Below are 16970 nucleotides of genomic sequence, written 5' to 3'. Positions count from 1 at the left end.
GTTTTTAAGTAAAAGGAATATAACATAAAAAGTCTTTTTGTGAACTCATGGCAACTATATTCCAGGCACCATCTTAACTTTCAGCTTTTCTGTGTTTTTATTTTATAAGCCACCATCTACTACTTACAATCGTAAATCAAAAAGAATTCCTTGATAACAAAACATCATGGAGGACAGCTCGGTGGGTAAAGTGCTTCCTTTGCAAGCATGGAGGATTGAGTTCAACCCTCAGAGCCTATGTTTTAAAAGCCAGGTGTGGTGGCACACACTTAGAATCTCAGGGAAACAGCACTCGAAGACCCGGGGGCTTGCTGGCCAGTAAGCCTAGCCTACTTGTTGAGTTCTAGATTGCAGTTAAGAGACCCTTTCTCAAAAAGTAAATGCTCCTGAAAAATAACACTGGTGTTGACCTCTGACCTATGTACACACACACGCACACACACATACAAAATGAAAGCTATTCTAAGGAACTTTATCCAAAGGAACTGATTTATTCCAACAATAACTCTATGAGCTACAAAGTATCTCCATTTCATACAGCATACAGAAAACACTAAGTGGAAGGTGTTCCAAATAAAACTGACACAGAACAGTAAGGAAGAAACAAAGCGCCAACCTGAAACCATTTGGCATGTCGCAGAGAAGCCAAGGCATTCAGGCATTTCTGCCTGTCCAGTAAGTCCGGAGGGTCTTTCATCATAACATTTTCTAGTAGTAAAATGGGATAAGGGAAAACAAATATAATTTGAAAGGGGGTTCTTTAAAAAATTATCAATAACAACCAAAAGAAAGCAGCATTTGAGTGAACTTGTAAGACTCCAGAAATTTTCAATACTTGGGTTTGTTGCTTTTTTTCTAATTAAGTGAACATTATTTAAATAAACAGTCATCAGATTCTGTGCAAAAAGTACAAGAAAAAGTAAAGGAATTCACTCAACAAAGGAATCAGTAACCACAGCTTCTTATAAACAATCAAGGATCTTACTAATGAACATGTATATGATCAGAGAAAACAAAATAAATACACAGCACTTTTTCATTTGGGAAGCTACAAGAACGACATCTGGGAACAATTGAAATAAAAACTTCCTTTTGTTTGTTTTTCAAGGCAGGGTTTCTCTGTGTAGCTTTGGAGCCTGTCCTGGAACTTGCTCTGCAGACCAACTGGCCTTGAACTCACAGAGATCTGCTCGTCTCTGCCTCTCAAGTGCTCCCACCCAGCAATTAAAAAAAATATTTTTTGGGTTTTTGTTTGTTTGTTTGTTTGTTTGTTTTTGTTTTTTGGAGACAGGGTTTCTCTGTGTTGCTTGAGCCAGTTCTAGAACTAGCTCTTGTAGACCAGGCTGGCCTCAAATTCACAGAGATCCACCTGCCTCTGCCTCCTGAGTGCTGGGATTAAAGGCATGCACACTACCACCGCCTAGCTTAAAAAATTTTTAATAAAAGAAATTTTGATAACTTATTAGGAGCTAAAAAAGTTGGACCTCTTATGTAATAACAAAATTGAATAAGCTGAAAGTATACTGAGTGTGACCAAATAGGAAATTATTTGCTTCTAAACAATCAAAATCACTAAAAATAACCACCACTAGAAACAGTTACCTTGAAGTTCATTCATTCAATATTTCTTTTTGGAGCCAAAATTTTAAAACTACAAATATAAAATAAATAGAATGTATTTCATATTTATTGATCTCTTGTTCTTTAAGGCAACTAGCTCATAGACTGCTATATAACCATGGTCATTTGATTTGCCTTACTATTTCATAACTATTTGATATGGTAAAAAGCAAAAAAAAAATAGAAACCTGGATAACTATAAATACACATACTTGATACTAAATCCAAGTTTCTGTCACCAAGTTCATTTCCACTAAGTATGGAGAAGCAGGTTTGTTAATTTTTGAAGTCTTGTGATGCATTATTTAAAAACATAGTTCTACAAATGGATTCCTACAGAAAGATTGTCTAACCTTGTGTCAGATTCATTACTCTCTCTTAAGAATGCTTTTAAGTATGAGTCCCGCTAACACGTCTCAATATTCTTCTTCTTTTTTTTTTTTTTTTTTTTTTGGTTCTAACAGTAGATATGGAGTAAACTGCATGGTCCAAAGGATGTAAATACTTTTAAATGGTGCACAAGAGCATGGAAACTTTTTAGCTTCCTTAGTTATCAGTGACTCTACAGTAGCAAACCTAGAGTTTATTCTACTAGTTACAACATTTCTAAAACTGAAGGTATAATGCCCAAATAAAACCACAATTTTAAGGAAGAACCCTATACTACTGCAACACTAACCAATGAAGTACTACAACTTATTTCCTACCAAGTGAGCTCCACAGCAGAAGTCTGCATTGTTTCCAATTAACCCCTACCAACAAAAATCACAATGCTAGGTCTGAATTCATTTATGATTTCTACTAATAAAATCAGAAGCTTCTAAAAGAATAATCAGATATAGACTCATTTAAAAACCCAAACAAATACGGTACTCATAGGTGAAAGTCCTGGGCTTGTGTTTACAGGCACAAAATATACAACTGAGTCATTTCAACGTTTTATCATCAAATTGTTTTATTGTAGTCAATAAAGGCATTTGTGTAAAGTTCATATAAAAGCTAAGGCATCTCTAAATGAGTCATTAGAATATTCTAATTCTTTTCTTGTTTTGTTTTTCAACACAGGGTTTCTTTGTGTAGCCCTGGGTGTCTGGAACTCACTCTGTAGACCAGGCTGGCTTCAAACTCAGAGATCCACCTGTCTCTGACTCCCGAGCGCTAAAATTAAAGGTGTGCGCCGACACTACCTGGCCAGTTATTAGAATCTCTTGAAAGGTAGATATGACAAAGGTTGACTGACTGTTAAGGTACATAATTCAAATTGGTTATTTTCTTTTTACAACTTGATTTTTAAATTAACAGTAAGTTTTATTCTACCCATTTTAATGAGTTGAAGTGTCAGAAAGAAGGTGACAAAGAAAGAGAAGTACAGAAAGAGGGGAGAGAGGTAAGACCCAGTAAGCCAGAACTCTTTGCTCACCTTAAAGTATCTTGTCAAATGGCCAGAGATGGTAAGTACCTTACCCTAATTGTGACACAGATATTTGCAATGGTGACAAGAGAAAGATATTTTTGATGACTTCTTTCATCTCAAAATCAGATTACTACCATAAATTGTTATTTTTAAAAAAATCAAGACAACATCTTGCTATAAATCAGTCAACATTTGGAAACAACAGATTTTACTAAAAAGAGAAGAAAGGGAAAAGCACTGAGGACTTGTAAACAGATTCCTCTTACAACAACATCAAATAGCCACGTTTCTTTATGCTCTGACAGTGAAAAGATCCAAAATGTTTTACTATTCATGAAGCTGGGAACAACAGGGGTATAACAATACATTTTATCTTTAAGGATTTTTTTTTATTATATTATGTGACACATTAACATATGGCATCCCTCAGTGCTACTTATCAGCCCAGCTTGTCGATTTCCTTTCTATGGCTAATAATACAGTTTTACATATTTTTACTAATAAAACTGTTAATGTGCCAATCATAGAACTACTGCCTGGAAAACAATGCCCTCCTGATGAAACAGCAAGTTTAATACTTCAGGACCTTACTACAGGTGTGTATGTATTTCAATTTTATTAGGTGAGCAAAGACTTACTTTAAAAATTGTCATTAATTAATTAAAAACAACAGAACCACTGGAGTTGTGTTCTAAACACTTTTAACCCCAGCACTTTCAGACACAGGCAGATGGGTATCTGTGAGTTCCAGACCAGATTGGAATTCAAAACCAAGGGTGCACAAAAAAAAACTGTCTCAAAAATGAATGAATATAATTTAAAGTACAGAACTATGACCTATTTCACTTGCTTTGTAGAAAATATAAAAAATAGCATAAAATGGACAAGTATTGACAAAAATGCCAAATACAAAGAAAAATACAGCTTTTAAAAATGATTTTGTAATCTGCCATCAGTATGTTTATGTGTACTGGACCAATGTATGTGCAACAAAGGAAGCACTGAAGTCTATTATGCCTAAACCTGCTCACTTGGTTAAAGGTTAGATCAGTGACCACCAGCAAACACTGTTCTGCAGCGCACAGATGTTTTCTTAGTGCCTTACATGCAAGTTATCTGCCCCTGTTAACAAAATACTATCCTGGAGAGGAAGAACAAGGAAAGCCATAAATGAATGTGGCTGTGTTATATGTCTAGACTCCTCAAAAGTGAAATAACTGAGCTGGGGTATTGTGGTAGTCTTCATAAAATTCTGGACAAAGCCGAGCTGTCAGTTAACCCTACAGAACTTTTTAGTATGTCTAAGGATATTCTCAAATCTCCTTTCTCTCAATTCCTTGAAGTTTTCTGCAAAGACATTATGTCTGAACTACCATTCATGAAAAAAACACAAGGACATAGTAATATGATCAAACAGATGTAGCAATAAGGTAGAACCAAGAAGCACTATCCTCTTAGTCTAATTATGCCACAAACACTATCATTGTGATAATAAAGCCCCTGAAAGAAAATGACCATAGGTTTGCTCTGCATAGGGCATATTCAGCACCTGGGGAAGGCAGGAAAATAAAACCTGCAGCACAATTATGGACTGCAACAATCTACTGTCCTGACCCTAACAGGAAATATACCTGTGAACCTCTGCCAAAAAGAGCCAGAAGTCCACCCTGGCATCATCAGGTGAAAAGGAACTCTAGAACAACTCTTCTCTATCAAGCTCTGACTCTACCTCAGTAGTATGACAGAAAACACTATTTTTCACTATCTTCTTAATTTACAACTGCAATGTAAACATAATTTTTAACAATTTATCATCCCCCCCAATAGCAAATATATTTCTATTATAAAATCACAAGCACCAAAGTTAAGGTCATGTTATTTATGGTTAGAAAGAAACAATCAACTACAAGTCCATGCAGAAACCCCAGGCAGGAAGGGACTAGAGGATTCTATACTGGACTTTATCAGATTAGCTAAACAAAATATGATACATTCCTGCTTATAACAGCCCAACAGTTACCTCCCTTCTAAGGCCACTGTGAGTTTTTTCTTTTTATTTATATGTGGATTATAACATGGTGGGTATAACACTAACAGAAATAAATCTCCAATAAATATTATTCAAGCCATGTAAGATGTTGCCTATTGTTAATTTTTCTTTTTTTTATACACTGTACTATATTTTCTCAGACAGTATATTGACTGAACATTCCCTGTGAAGATTAATGTGTGGTACTCTCTAGTAATCTACCTCTGTATCAGGTACGGTGCTAGGTGCTTAGGACAAAGGATAGGCGGAGGAGGAGGCGGCGGAAAAGACACCTGCCTTCCAAGGAACATAACTACACAACAAGCAAGCTCATTACTAGCACCACAGAGTACACTGTACACTAACTAATACTGCGTATTTCAAGTGTGGTTTAAAGTTTAGCTACGTGGATGAGTGTGGCAGGGGTTAGATACAGGAGGCTTACTTAGGCAGGAGGATCTCTGAGTTCAAGGCTAACCTAGTGTATCAACCTGACGTACTTGGTGAGTTCCAGCGCAGACAGAGCTACATACTAAGTCTTTGTCTCAAAAAAACAAAAATAAACTTAAAAAATGAGTAAATAAGTAGCTCAGCTGTCTAAACCTCGTACGACCACATCACTCTGCTGAGACAGTCTGAGCACACAACAGTGTTTGTAAGCAGAGTAGTTTCTGTGCTTCACTACTGTGAAGTTAGTTGTATACCCCACTGTACATGTAGTCTCTCACTGAACGCTGCAAACAATTTACTGTTTCTTTATTATCTATACTTTGAAATTAAGAAGTGTGTCCAATGTCACACAAAACTAATAAGGTGAACAACTGAACACACAGATGTTATGCAGCAAGATCTGTGCTTTTGCTCTTGTACTTTTCTTTTAAGGACATACCTAGTACTAGGGAAATGGCTTTCTAGTAAAGGGTTAAACTATGCTAGCACTGATAGCATACAAGAAGTCTTACTTGTGACATTTTTTTTAGTATTTATTCACCATGTGGTTGCTGGGAATTGAACTCAGGACCTTTGGAAGAGCAGGCAATGCTCTTAACCACTAAGCCATCTCTCCAGCCCTTGTGACATTTTTTTAAAACAGACTTTTTTGTTGTTGTTGTTTGTTTTGTTTTTCGAGAAAGGGTTTCTCTATGTAGTCCTGGCTGTCCTGGAACTCACTCTGCAGACCAGGCTGGTCTCGAACTCAGGTATCCATCCACCTGCCTCAAAAAGGTTATTTTTCATTCACTCTTGACAACTTAAAAAATAAATGGTGGTTTGACGTGAATGGTTATCCACTTCTACACAGAAGATATTAAAGAGAAATCTAATGACCTATCTTAGCCCCAGTCCTCTGGCTCTGCCTTCTCTCAACCTTTCTTTCCTCTCGTTTAGATTTTGTCAAACTTAGCAAGTTAAGACAGGGAAGAAAAATAGATAATTTGTGTATCTGCTGCAAATTGTGTGTTTGGGAGTGGTAAAGCAAATCAGAATACTATAATACAATGTCTTAGGATGGAGGAAGATAATACAAAACATTGCTTAACTTTGAGAAAGAAAATGAAGAGAAGGGAAGAGCTTTCAGTGCCCGATATCCCTGAAAGCTAAATGTGCTTTGTCGTATGCAGATGGAAAGATTTACATCAAGGGAAAGAATAGTGTCTAGGTGAACAAACAGAACTGCATAATCCAGATTGCAGATGCTCAATTATGTTGGATGTTCCAAGTTGCCCAGGAAATAGACAAAAGGTGTCTATGACAAAGGTCCCATAGAAAAAATGAATAAGCTGAGAAATAATCAAGTTGGTCAACGGGGCTGAGCTGTTAAGAACAGCAAAGAAAAACTTCCTGTCATTCAAGAAGAGAAGTAACATCTGTTAAGAAAAAAAAAACAGCTCCAAGTTTACGCCTTAACCTTAACTAAACTCATCAGCTAATGAGTCAGCACAGGGAAGACTTTAGATCCTTAGTAACTCAAAACACCTCACACCTAAAACAAAGACTGTGAATCTGTTTGATACAAATCCCCAATCTGTGATTAACAGAGCCTGTTTTCAGTGTCTCTGTACCAAAATTAAGATTTTTAAACAACAGGTTAAGCCTGAGGGAATCAAAACTGATAGCTATGACAAAAAACCCCATGTAAGTACACAAAACCACAAGAGAAAAAGCTTTGAATTTTCCTGATACCATGAAAGGTAAGGCAAGGAGCAGATATAAACAAACATCTCTCAATATAAAAATAATGTTTAGAGCCAGGTGGTAGTGGTACACACCTTTAAACCCAGCACTCGAGAGGCAAAGGCAAGTAGATCTTTGTAAGTTTGGGGCCAACCTTGTCCAACAGGGAAAGTTCCAGGACAACCAAGGCTATACAGAAAAACCATATCTCAAAAAAAACAACCAACACAAACAAAACCTTGAAAAAAATGTTTAGTAGCACCTATAATTACAACTCTACATAGAAATGGCTGGTTTTGTACAACAGGGTCAAGTAGAACACAGCTTACCAAAATTAACTCATCTTGACACACCAGAAAACCAGAAATCATAGATCTGCTGTTAAAAAAAATTAAGCCATTTAAGAGAATGGTTCTTCCAAGGTGCTACAAAATGTTACATAAGGAATAAAGTACAGGCATTAAACCCAACTATAGATTGGATGTACTTTTATTTATTGGATGTATCTGGTTTCTGACTTTTAGTCGACCACATAACCTAACCCACCTACCCTCCCCCAAAAAAAACTTTTTTAAAAAGGTGACCATCTATTTTAGTTCCAGGAGTCTATGATTCATGTCTAGGAACTAAAACTCAAAAATCTACTTCACAGTTAAGTGTGCCTTTTTCTATATTTAACAATCTGAAATAAACTACAAAACTGACCTATTCCGTTTTACTTTCGTGGTATTTGTGATAAAGGGGTATGAAATGAGATAGCAAATATTCTACTGGCCCATATATACCATAGGGCCTTGAAATTGTTTTGACAGAGTGCTAAGTAGGTCAAAGGTCCAACACAGTGAAAATATCTCATGGCATTTATCTTTGAATTGGACTAAGAGTACGAAAAAGATAACTTGAAAAGATAAAACATAAGAAAATGAAGATCACCATACATACCTCATTACTTTTCAAAATTAGCAACAGTTAGGTAATTTCTCTTCTATATTTATGAGAATGACAGTGTCATACAGTGATTTTTTTTTAACGCACATCTTATTTAAAATGTAACAGGGTAAAAAGTTTCTCAAAAATTTACTCAAGGCAGGTGAACTGGCTCAAGCCTTTAATCTCAGCACTGAAGAGATAGAAGCAGGCATAAGTATCTGAGTTCAAAGCCATAAAATTCTACATAGCAAATTTCAAGTCAACAAGGCTATGCAGGGAAACCCTGAATCCAAAATAAAAATTGTGTGCACATATGCCCATACACACACACACACACACACACACACACACACACACACACACAAACAGACACACAAATATATACTCTCTGAAGATTAAAAGAGTAAAATATACTCACTAATTCTTTTTATTCTATAAACCAAATGTACACACAAGAAATTCAACTTTTTTTGTTTTGTTTTGTTTTTCGAAACAGGGTTTTCTCTGTGTAACAGTTCAGTTTGTCCTGAGATCTCGCTCTGTTGACCTGGTTGGCCTCAAACTCACAGAGATCCCCTGCCTCTACCTCCCAAGTGCTAGGATTAAAGGCGTGCGCCCCGACTGCCCGGCAAGTAACTAAAATTTTTAAGGGTATGTAATTATTAGAAGTCAAACACAACACGTGAATAATTTCAAAATAAGCAAGCAAATTTTAAAATACTTCTGTCTTAGACTATATTTAATTCTGAATCTGATCAGTAAGCCAGTATAATAGAACTGGTTAGCAGATACCAATGACTTCAAATTATACTAAAAAAAGGAAAACAGATCATCGAAATGTAGGAAAATTAAAGCAGAATTAAAGCCCACATGATACACAGGTCTCTGAAACTGCAAAATATACTATGTAAAAACAAAACTTTAAAAATATCACGGGATAGCATACAGAAGCAAATGAAGTCTGTAACCTCCTAAATCCCAAAACATAGTTATCACAGTATGGAAAAGAGCTGTTACATAAACAAAACAAAACATAGATATGTATGTATGTGGATATATATACACACATGTACCTCCATCTTTCTTCTCCAATTCGTCCCTAATTAGAGGAGAAGTAAGTATCACCTTCAAAGTCAGTGTGGGCTCTTTCATGTTCCGAACTATAATGGAAGCTTCACTTATACATTGTTCCACTTGGTATTTCTCTTCTGTCAGTTTCTAAAAGTCACCAAGAAATAAAAACACTCAATCAGATTAAAATCTCTAAATGGGACACTTGTGATAAGTTTGTGACTAATATTAACTATTAATATCACTATGCAAAAGAGTAAATAAAATCCACAACTGTAACTAGTTCCTTACTTCAGGGATAACCTCTCTCAACTTAAACAAGCCCATTCTCCATCCCTCATAAAAGGATCATAATGTCAACCATGCAGACAATTATGAAATAATATTTAAATCCATTTCTTCCATGTGAAATGTCACCAGCAGCATTATAATAGAATATAAATAATTATTCTTGAAATTATTACTGTAAATTATTATACAACAGTAGATAGCTGGAAATGATCTTCAAAATTATAGCACTGTTGACAAAAGAATCTAAACAACAACTTACCAAGGATTTATGAATATAAATTATACAAATTTCTAAAGTAAATCAATAAAGTATTTCATGTGACTTGTAGTCACATGAAAGAATGAGTATAAAGTTAGTTGCCTTGTATAACAGATCTCAGAAGTCATTCCACTAAGACTTATCATTATGAGATAATCCAAATGACATCCACAAGGAAATTTACATTGCTGTTTTTAGCATGCATAGAAATAAACATACAATCTTAGGGCTGTCATAAAATAATCCAAATTGTATATTAAATAGTACAATAAATTATAACTAAATAAATAATACAAGGCATTCTTATTACTTGACATACAATGAGCTGAAGGAAATAATGTAAGGTATGTTTGAAACGAACTCAGTCATTTATAAAAAAATACTATTTTAATATTAAATACTTCCCAAATAGTAAGAAAAAGAAAAGTTATTGCCCTAATATTGAACATAAGAAGCAAAAGAAAAAAAAGACCTCACTATAAATGGAAGAACCAGAAGTAAAATAAACAAACACATGCACACATGCACACACAAACTATTCACAACCATTTTGCCAATGGGGAAAAAATCATTAAAGTTATCTATTAGAGAGCTGGAGAAATGAGTTGTTTATAACGTGTTTACCACACAAGCATGAAGACTCAAGTCTGATCCCAGCACCCACATAAAACAATAGACAGGGCTGGAAAGATGGCTCAGTGGTAAACAGCACTTGCTGCTCTTAGAGAGGACCAGAGATCAGCTCCCAGCACCCATATGGTGGCTCATAAACCATCTGTAACTCCAGTTTAGAGGACCAAATGCCTTCTTCTGGCTCCTCAGGCATCACTACATGGTGCACACAACATTAAATAAAAGTATTTGTTTTTTAAATAAAAGGCACAGTGGCACCTTCCTAGAGACCCTGAACTGAGGAGATGGGTACACACGGATCGCTGGGGCTCGATGGCCAACCATCCTGCCTATCCTAATTAACAAGAACAGTGCTTGAGGAAGAGGAACACACCAAATTGTGATCAGACCTCCACATGCAAGCGCACAGACACACACACACACACACACACACACACACACACACACACAGATATCTATTCAACCTAGAGAGATGGTTCAGTTGTGAAGAGAGAGCACTGGCTGCTTTTCCTAGGTTCAATTCCCAGCACCCACATGGCAGCTCAGACCTGCTTGTAACTCATTCCAGGGAAACTGATGCCCTCATACAGGCATAATTAAGGCAAAGCACCAATGCATATAAAACAAATTATTTTTATAAAATTTTAAGATATCTATTGGAAATCAAACTAAAATTGTCAATTAATAGACACATCCAAAATTATAAACATAGTGTGAGCTTGGAGTAGACTAACTTCAAAGGTTATTGGGTTTGTCATCCTCTGCCTCCTTTGTATAAAGAAGCTCTAAAATCACCCTGGAAAAGAGTACAGAGAGAAAAAAAAAAGTGTATTTCTACTTCAATTATATTAAGGTAGTAAATAACCAAACTGTTCCTATAGTTATTATTCAGAAAAGACATTTGGTCTGTAAGAAAGTAAGTTCCCATTAGAGATTATTATTTCTTGACTGTGCACACGGACACACAGACAACTAGTAGAGTAGCAGGGCATATGTGAAGGTCATACTTCAAATTATTTCCTGAAATATTACAATAGTAATGTATGGATGCTTACACACAGGTTTAGAGAGAAATGTGTGGACAATTAAGATTACCACTTTCCAATGAAATGTACCTTCACCCAGATACAGAAAATTCATTGTTAGGAAGCTATAATGACTTTGCGTTAAACTGAAATATATGAATCATAATATCCACCACTGGCCCTAAGTGTTCAAGTCTCTTTCATCTCTTCTAACATAATCCTTCAAAGACTTCAGAATATTTATGTCTTTTTAGTCCTCTCTAGCCAATAAAGCCCAAAATTCCTAAAATCTGAGATGGTCTGCACAATCTCTACTCTCTCTTTGTGATTTTTTTCGGTGAAGATTTACTAGATCAACATAACATTTTAAGACTGTGGTACCCAAAAATAACAATCCTCACTTGAGAAAAGAACAATGCAGAGTTCAAAAAGTGAAACCTGCACAGAGAAAATACTATTGTATAGACTGTTGTATCAAATCTACATCAGCTTGGTCTACAAAAAGTACCAGAACAGACAGAGCTATGTAGGAAGACCTTTCCCCCACAACCTTAAAAAAAAAAAAAAATAGCTACAAAGTATTGTTAGCCCCAAACATATTACTAGATCTTCCTTGTCAAAACCCTTTATCCTGTAAAGCTCACACAGCTATCACTCTCCATCTTCAAATGATTACAACAGTTTTAAAAGAAAGATGGGAAGAAGGGAGGGAGACTGCAAGGCAGAAAGAAACTAACTACTTTTAACAAATAAAAAAAGCTGCTCTGGGCTGGAGAGATGGCTCAGTGGTTAGAAGCATTGACTGTTATTTCAAAGGACCTGGATTCAATTCCTAGCACCCACATGGCAGCTCACAACTGTAACTCCAAGATCTAACACCCTCGCACAGACATGCATGCAGACAAAACACCAATACAAATAAAAATAAATAATTGAAAAGAAAAAACTGCTCCACCAAAACTGAAAATAGAAAATCTAAATATAGTTTTATTTAGGAAAGAATATTTTCAGAATTAAAACAGAATAAAATAGTCCCCAAAAGTTACTATAGGAGCTTTTAAAGCCAACACTTGAGAAACAGAGGCATACAGAGACTCTAAAAAAAAAAAAAAAAAAAAACTAAATAGATAGTTCTGAAGTTCAGTTAGCATGTATAATACAAAGAAAGTGACCCAAATAAACTATAACAAATTACAAATTCACATAAATAGGGGGAAAGGCCCATTTTACACAACAAATTATTACTCAATAAGTACTAAGTAAGTTATATTGTTTGCAATAACATGGATGGAACCAGAGAGGATCATGTGGGCAAATGATAAGACAGGGTCACAAAGACAAGTAGTATGTAGATTCTCTTCTTTTTAAAGTTTTGTTTATTTTCATTTAATGTACATGAACATTTTGCCTATGTACATGTTAGTCCACCATATGTGTGTAGTGCTGATAGAAGCCAGAAGAGAGCATCAGATATCCTGGAGTTAGAAATAGCTGTGAGCAACCTTTGTGGGTGTTGGGAACTGAACCTGGGTCCTCTGCAAAGCAGCAAGTGCTCTTAACCACTGAGCTAGCTCTCCAGGGCCCCACCTTTTAAGTTTTCTTTCTTAAGAGAAACTAGATTTTCAAAAAGGAGAAAGCAGGGTGGCAAGACAGCTTAGCTTAGTGGCTAAAGATGCTTCCTGCCAATCCTAAATTAAATCCTCAAAATGTAACTGTAGAGAGAACTAACTTATAAATTATCTTCTGACTTCCACAACAAGCAAATAAATAGTTAGGCAAGGGATTTGTTTGTTTGTTTGTTTGTTTTTAAGACTTGAAAACAAAGAGAAGACATTGGGAAGGGAACAAGTAGAAGAATAATACAAAAGAAGGAAACAAATGGGTGAATAGGTCAAAGCACATGGTTCATATATATCAGAATGACCCAAAAAAATCTAAGATTTTATACAAAAATATACACTGATTTTTGTATTTTGGTTTTTTTTTAAGTTTGCAAATTTACAAAATCACACTTAAATAAATCAGGAACAAAAACATGTTTTTTTTTGTTTTTTTAAAGCATCTGCCTCATTTAAAAGGAATACAAACTTAAAAAGAAACAAAACAGGGCTAGAGAGATGGCTCAGTGGTTAAGAGCACTGGCTGCTCTTCCAAAAGACCCAGGCTCAGTTTCCAAAAACAACACGTCAGTTCACAACTGTTTGTTAATTCCAGTTCCAGGGGATCCAGTGTTGTCTTCTGACCACCCATACACACACAGGGAAAACACTCATACACATAAAATAAAAATAAATTTTATGTTGTTTTAAACAACATAAAATATCTCAGGGTAACTCTAACTAAACAAGTGAAAGACCTGTATGACAACAACGTCAAGTCTTTAAAGAAATTGAAGAAGTTATCAGAAAATGGAAAGATCTCCCATGCTCTTGGACAAGTAGAATCAACAAAGTAAAAATGTCAATCTTTCCAAAAACAATCTACATATTCAATGCAATCCACATCAAAATCCCAAAACAATTCAATTTCATATGGAAAAGCAAAAAACTCAGAATAGCCAAAACAGTCCTGTACACCATCCCAAACTTCAATCTCTACTATAGAGAATGAATGAAAACAATTTGGTATTGGTACAAAAACCGACAGGTGGACCAATCGAATCAAATCAAAGAGCCTTATATTTAATCTGCACACCTATGAACACCTGACTTTTGACAAAGAAGCCAAAATTGTACAATGGAAAAAGGAAAGCATCTTCAACAAATGGTGCTGGCATAACTGGATGTCGACATGTAGAAGAATGCAAACAGATCCATATCTATCATCTTGCACAAAACTCAAATCCAAATGGACCTCAACAAATCTAGTCACATTGAACCTCAGAGAAGAGAAAGTAAGGACTAGTTTTGAACACATAGGCACAGGAGACCGCTTCCTAATTATAACCCCAGTAGCACAGACACTGAGATCGACAATATATGGAACCTCCTAAAACTGAGAAGCTTCTGTAAGGCAAAGGACACAGTCCCAAGACAAAACGACAGCCTACAGAATGGGAAAAAAAATTTTACCAACCCCACGTTGGAGAGAGAGCTGATCTACAAAATACACAAAGAACTTAAGAAACTAGATATCAAAATATCAAATAATCCAATTAAAATGGAGTACAGATCTAAACAGAGAATTCTCAACAAAGGATTCTCTATAATGGTCAAAAGCCACTTAAGGAAATGCTCAACATCCTTAGCCATCAGGGAAATGCAAATTAAAATGACTCTGAGATATCATCTTACACTAGCCAGAATGGCTAAGATCAAAAACACTAACCACAGCCTGTGTTAAAGAGGATGTAGAGTAAAGGGAACATTCCGCCATTGCTAATGGGAGTGCAAATTTGTACAGCCACTGTATGGCGGTTTCTCAAAAAATTGGGAATCAATCTACCTCAAGACACAGAAATACCACTCTTGGGCATATACCAAAGGATACAAACCCATACCACAAGGATATCTGCTCAACTATGTTCATAGCAGCATTATTCGTAATAGCCAGAACCTGGAAACAACCTAGATGCTCCTCAACCAAAGAATGGATAAAGAATGCTCACCTTCCTAAATCTGGATGGAGGGGGGAGGACCTTGGACTGCCCACAGGGCAGGGAACCCTGACTGCTCTTTGGACTGGAGAGGGAGGGAGTGGGGGGAGAGGAAGGGAAAAGGGAGGTGGAGAGGAAGTGGAAATTTCTAATTAAAAAAAAATTTAATAAAAAAAATGGATAAAGAAAATGTGCTACATTTACACAATGGATTACTACTCAGCATTTAAAAAAATGACATCTTGAAATTTGCAGCCAGATGGATAGAACTAGAAAAAAACACCCTGAGTAAGGTAACCCAAACACAGAAAGACAAACATGGCATGTAAGTGGATATCAGATATAAAACAAAAGATAACGAGCATACAGTCTACAACCCAGATAAGACAGGAAACAAAGAGAACCCTCAGAGAGACATACATGGATCCTCCCCCTGGGAAGCGGAAGTAGACAAAATCTCCTTAGTAAATTGGCAGTGTGGGTAGAGTATGGGGAGGTTGAAAGGAGAACGGGGAGGGGAAAAAGGTAGAGGGGGAGGAGAACATGAGGGATCAAGAAAATTGAGTTGGGTAAAGAACAGAGAGGGAGAGCAAGGAAAAGAGATACCTTAAAAGAGGGAGTCATTGTGGGGTTAGCAAGAAACCAGGGACTAGGAAAACTCCCAGGAATCCACAATGATGACCTCAGCTAAGACTCCTAGCAATAGTGGAGAGGTTGCCTCAAATGGCCCTCCTCTGTAGTTAGATTGATGACCACCTTAATTGTCATTATAGAAACTTCATCCAGTAACTGATGGAAGCAGATGCAAAGATTCACAGCTAAGCTGAACTCCTGGAATCCAGTCATAGAGAGGGAGGAGCAATATTATGAGCAAAGGAGCCAAGACTATGATGGGGATAGCCACAGAAACAGCTGACTTGAGCTAGTGGGAGCTCACTGAGCCCAGACTGACAGCTGGGGAACCTGCCTAAGACCAAACTAGACCCTCTAAATGTGGGTGACAGTTGCATTGCATAGGCAGTTTGTGGAGAAACTAGCAGTGGAACCAGTATTTTATCCCTAGTACATGATCTGGCTCTTTGAAGCCCATTCCTTATGGAGGGAGGGATACCTTGCTCAGCCTAGACACAGGGAGGTCTTGCCTCAAGTGATGTAAAAGACTTTGTTGGCTCCCCATGGGAGGCATCACCCTCTCTGTGGAGTGGATAAGGGGAGGAGTGGGGAGAAGGTGGGAGGAGTGGAAAGACCCGGAGGGAGAGGGTACTGGGATTGCTATATAAATTAAGATTGTTTTTAGAAAGATTAAAAAATAAAAATCCTTAAAAATATATTATTTTTCAAGAATGAATGAAGCAAGCAAGCATGGGCAGACAAGTGAGCATTTACCAACTCAAAAAAACTTTAGACTTATATGGGCTAACATCTATTTCTGTGATACAGATATGAAGATAGCCTGAATTACCAAGTAAGTACAATTCAATAGATTACAGGTAACACATAACTGAAATGAAAGACAATCTCAACTTCCTAATCAATGTTGAATACATCTCTGTGATACGTGGGCAAGGTGGGTCTTAGGGTGGCCAAGGCCCAAAAGCAGGCCAGCATTAAAACTTTCTAAACCCAACCCGATGGGAAAACAACTTGAAAACCAACCAGGAAGAGTGACTTTCTATAAACTTAAGAAATGCATGACTTTAACTAATTCTTAAGACCTAAAGGAGGTCAAAGTGTTTGGTATGCTAGCTTGATAGCCTAAGTTCAGTCCCCAAAATCCACACAAAGGTAAGAATGGGGTTGGGGAGCTGGAGAGATGGCTCAGAGGTTAAGAGCATTGCCTGCTCTTCCAAAGGTCCTGAGTTCAATTCCCAGCAACCACATGGTGGCTCACAACCATCTGTAAAGGGGTCTGATGCCCTCTTCTGGCCTGC

The 16970-nt window shown here is 36.6% G+C and overlaps 1 protein-coding gene across 4 annotated transcripts in view; it reads right to left on the bottom strand.

Annotated features, from left to right (window-relative positions):
- Window positions 1-16970, bottom strand: part of LOC121462718 (spermatid perinuclear RNA binding protein) — a 127582-nt gene that overhangs the window by 52890 nt on the left and 57722 nt on the right. For all 4 annotated transcript variants that reach the window (XM_041674558.1, XM_041674559.1, XM_041674555.1 and 1 more), the window contains exons 5-6: window positions 9239-9383; window positions 617-708 (exon numbers count right to left, since the gene is read on the bottom strand). In XM_041674558.1, coding sequence (XP_041530492.1) covers window positions 617-708; window positions 9239-9383 — 237 coding nt within the window. The remainder of the gene's footprint in view (window positions 1-616; window positions 709-9238; window positions 9384-16970) is intronic.

This window comes from Microtus oregoni, unplaced genomic scaffold (assembly GCF_018167655.1).
Source record: "Microtus oregoni isolate MIOR12 unplaced genomic scaffold, Mior012 000025F_ref0000491, whole genome shotgun sequence".
NCBI classification, from domain to species: Eukaryota; Metazoa; Chordata; class Mammalia; order Rodentia; family Cricetidae; genus Microtus; species Microtus oregoni.
Note: the sequence above shows the minus strand (reverse complement) of the source record. Positions and strands in the feature narration are given on the sequence as shown.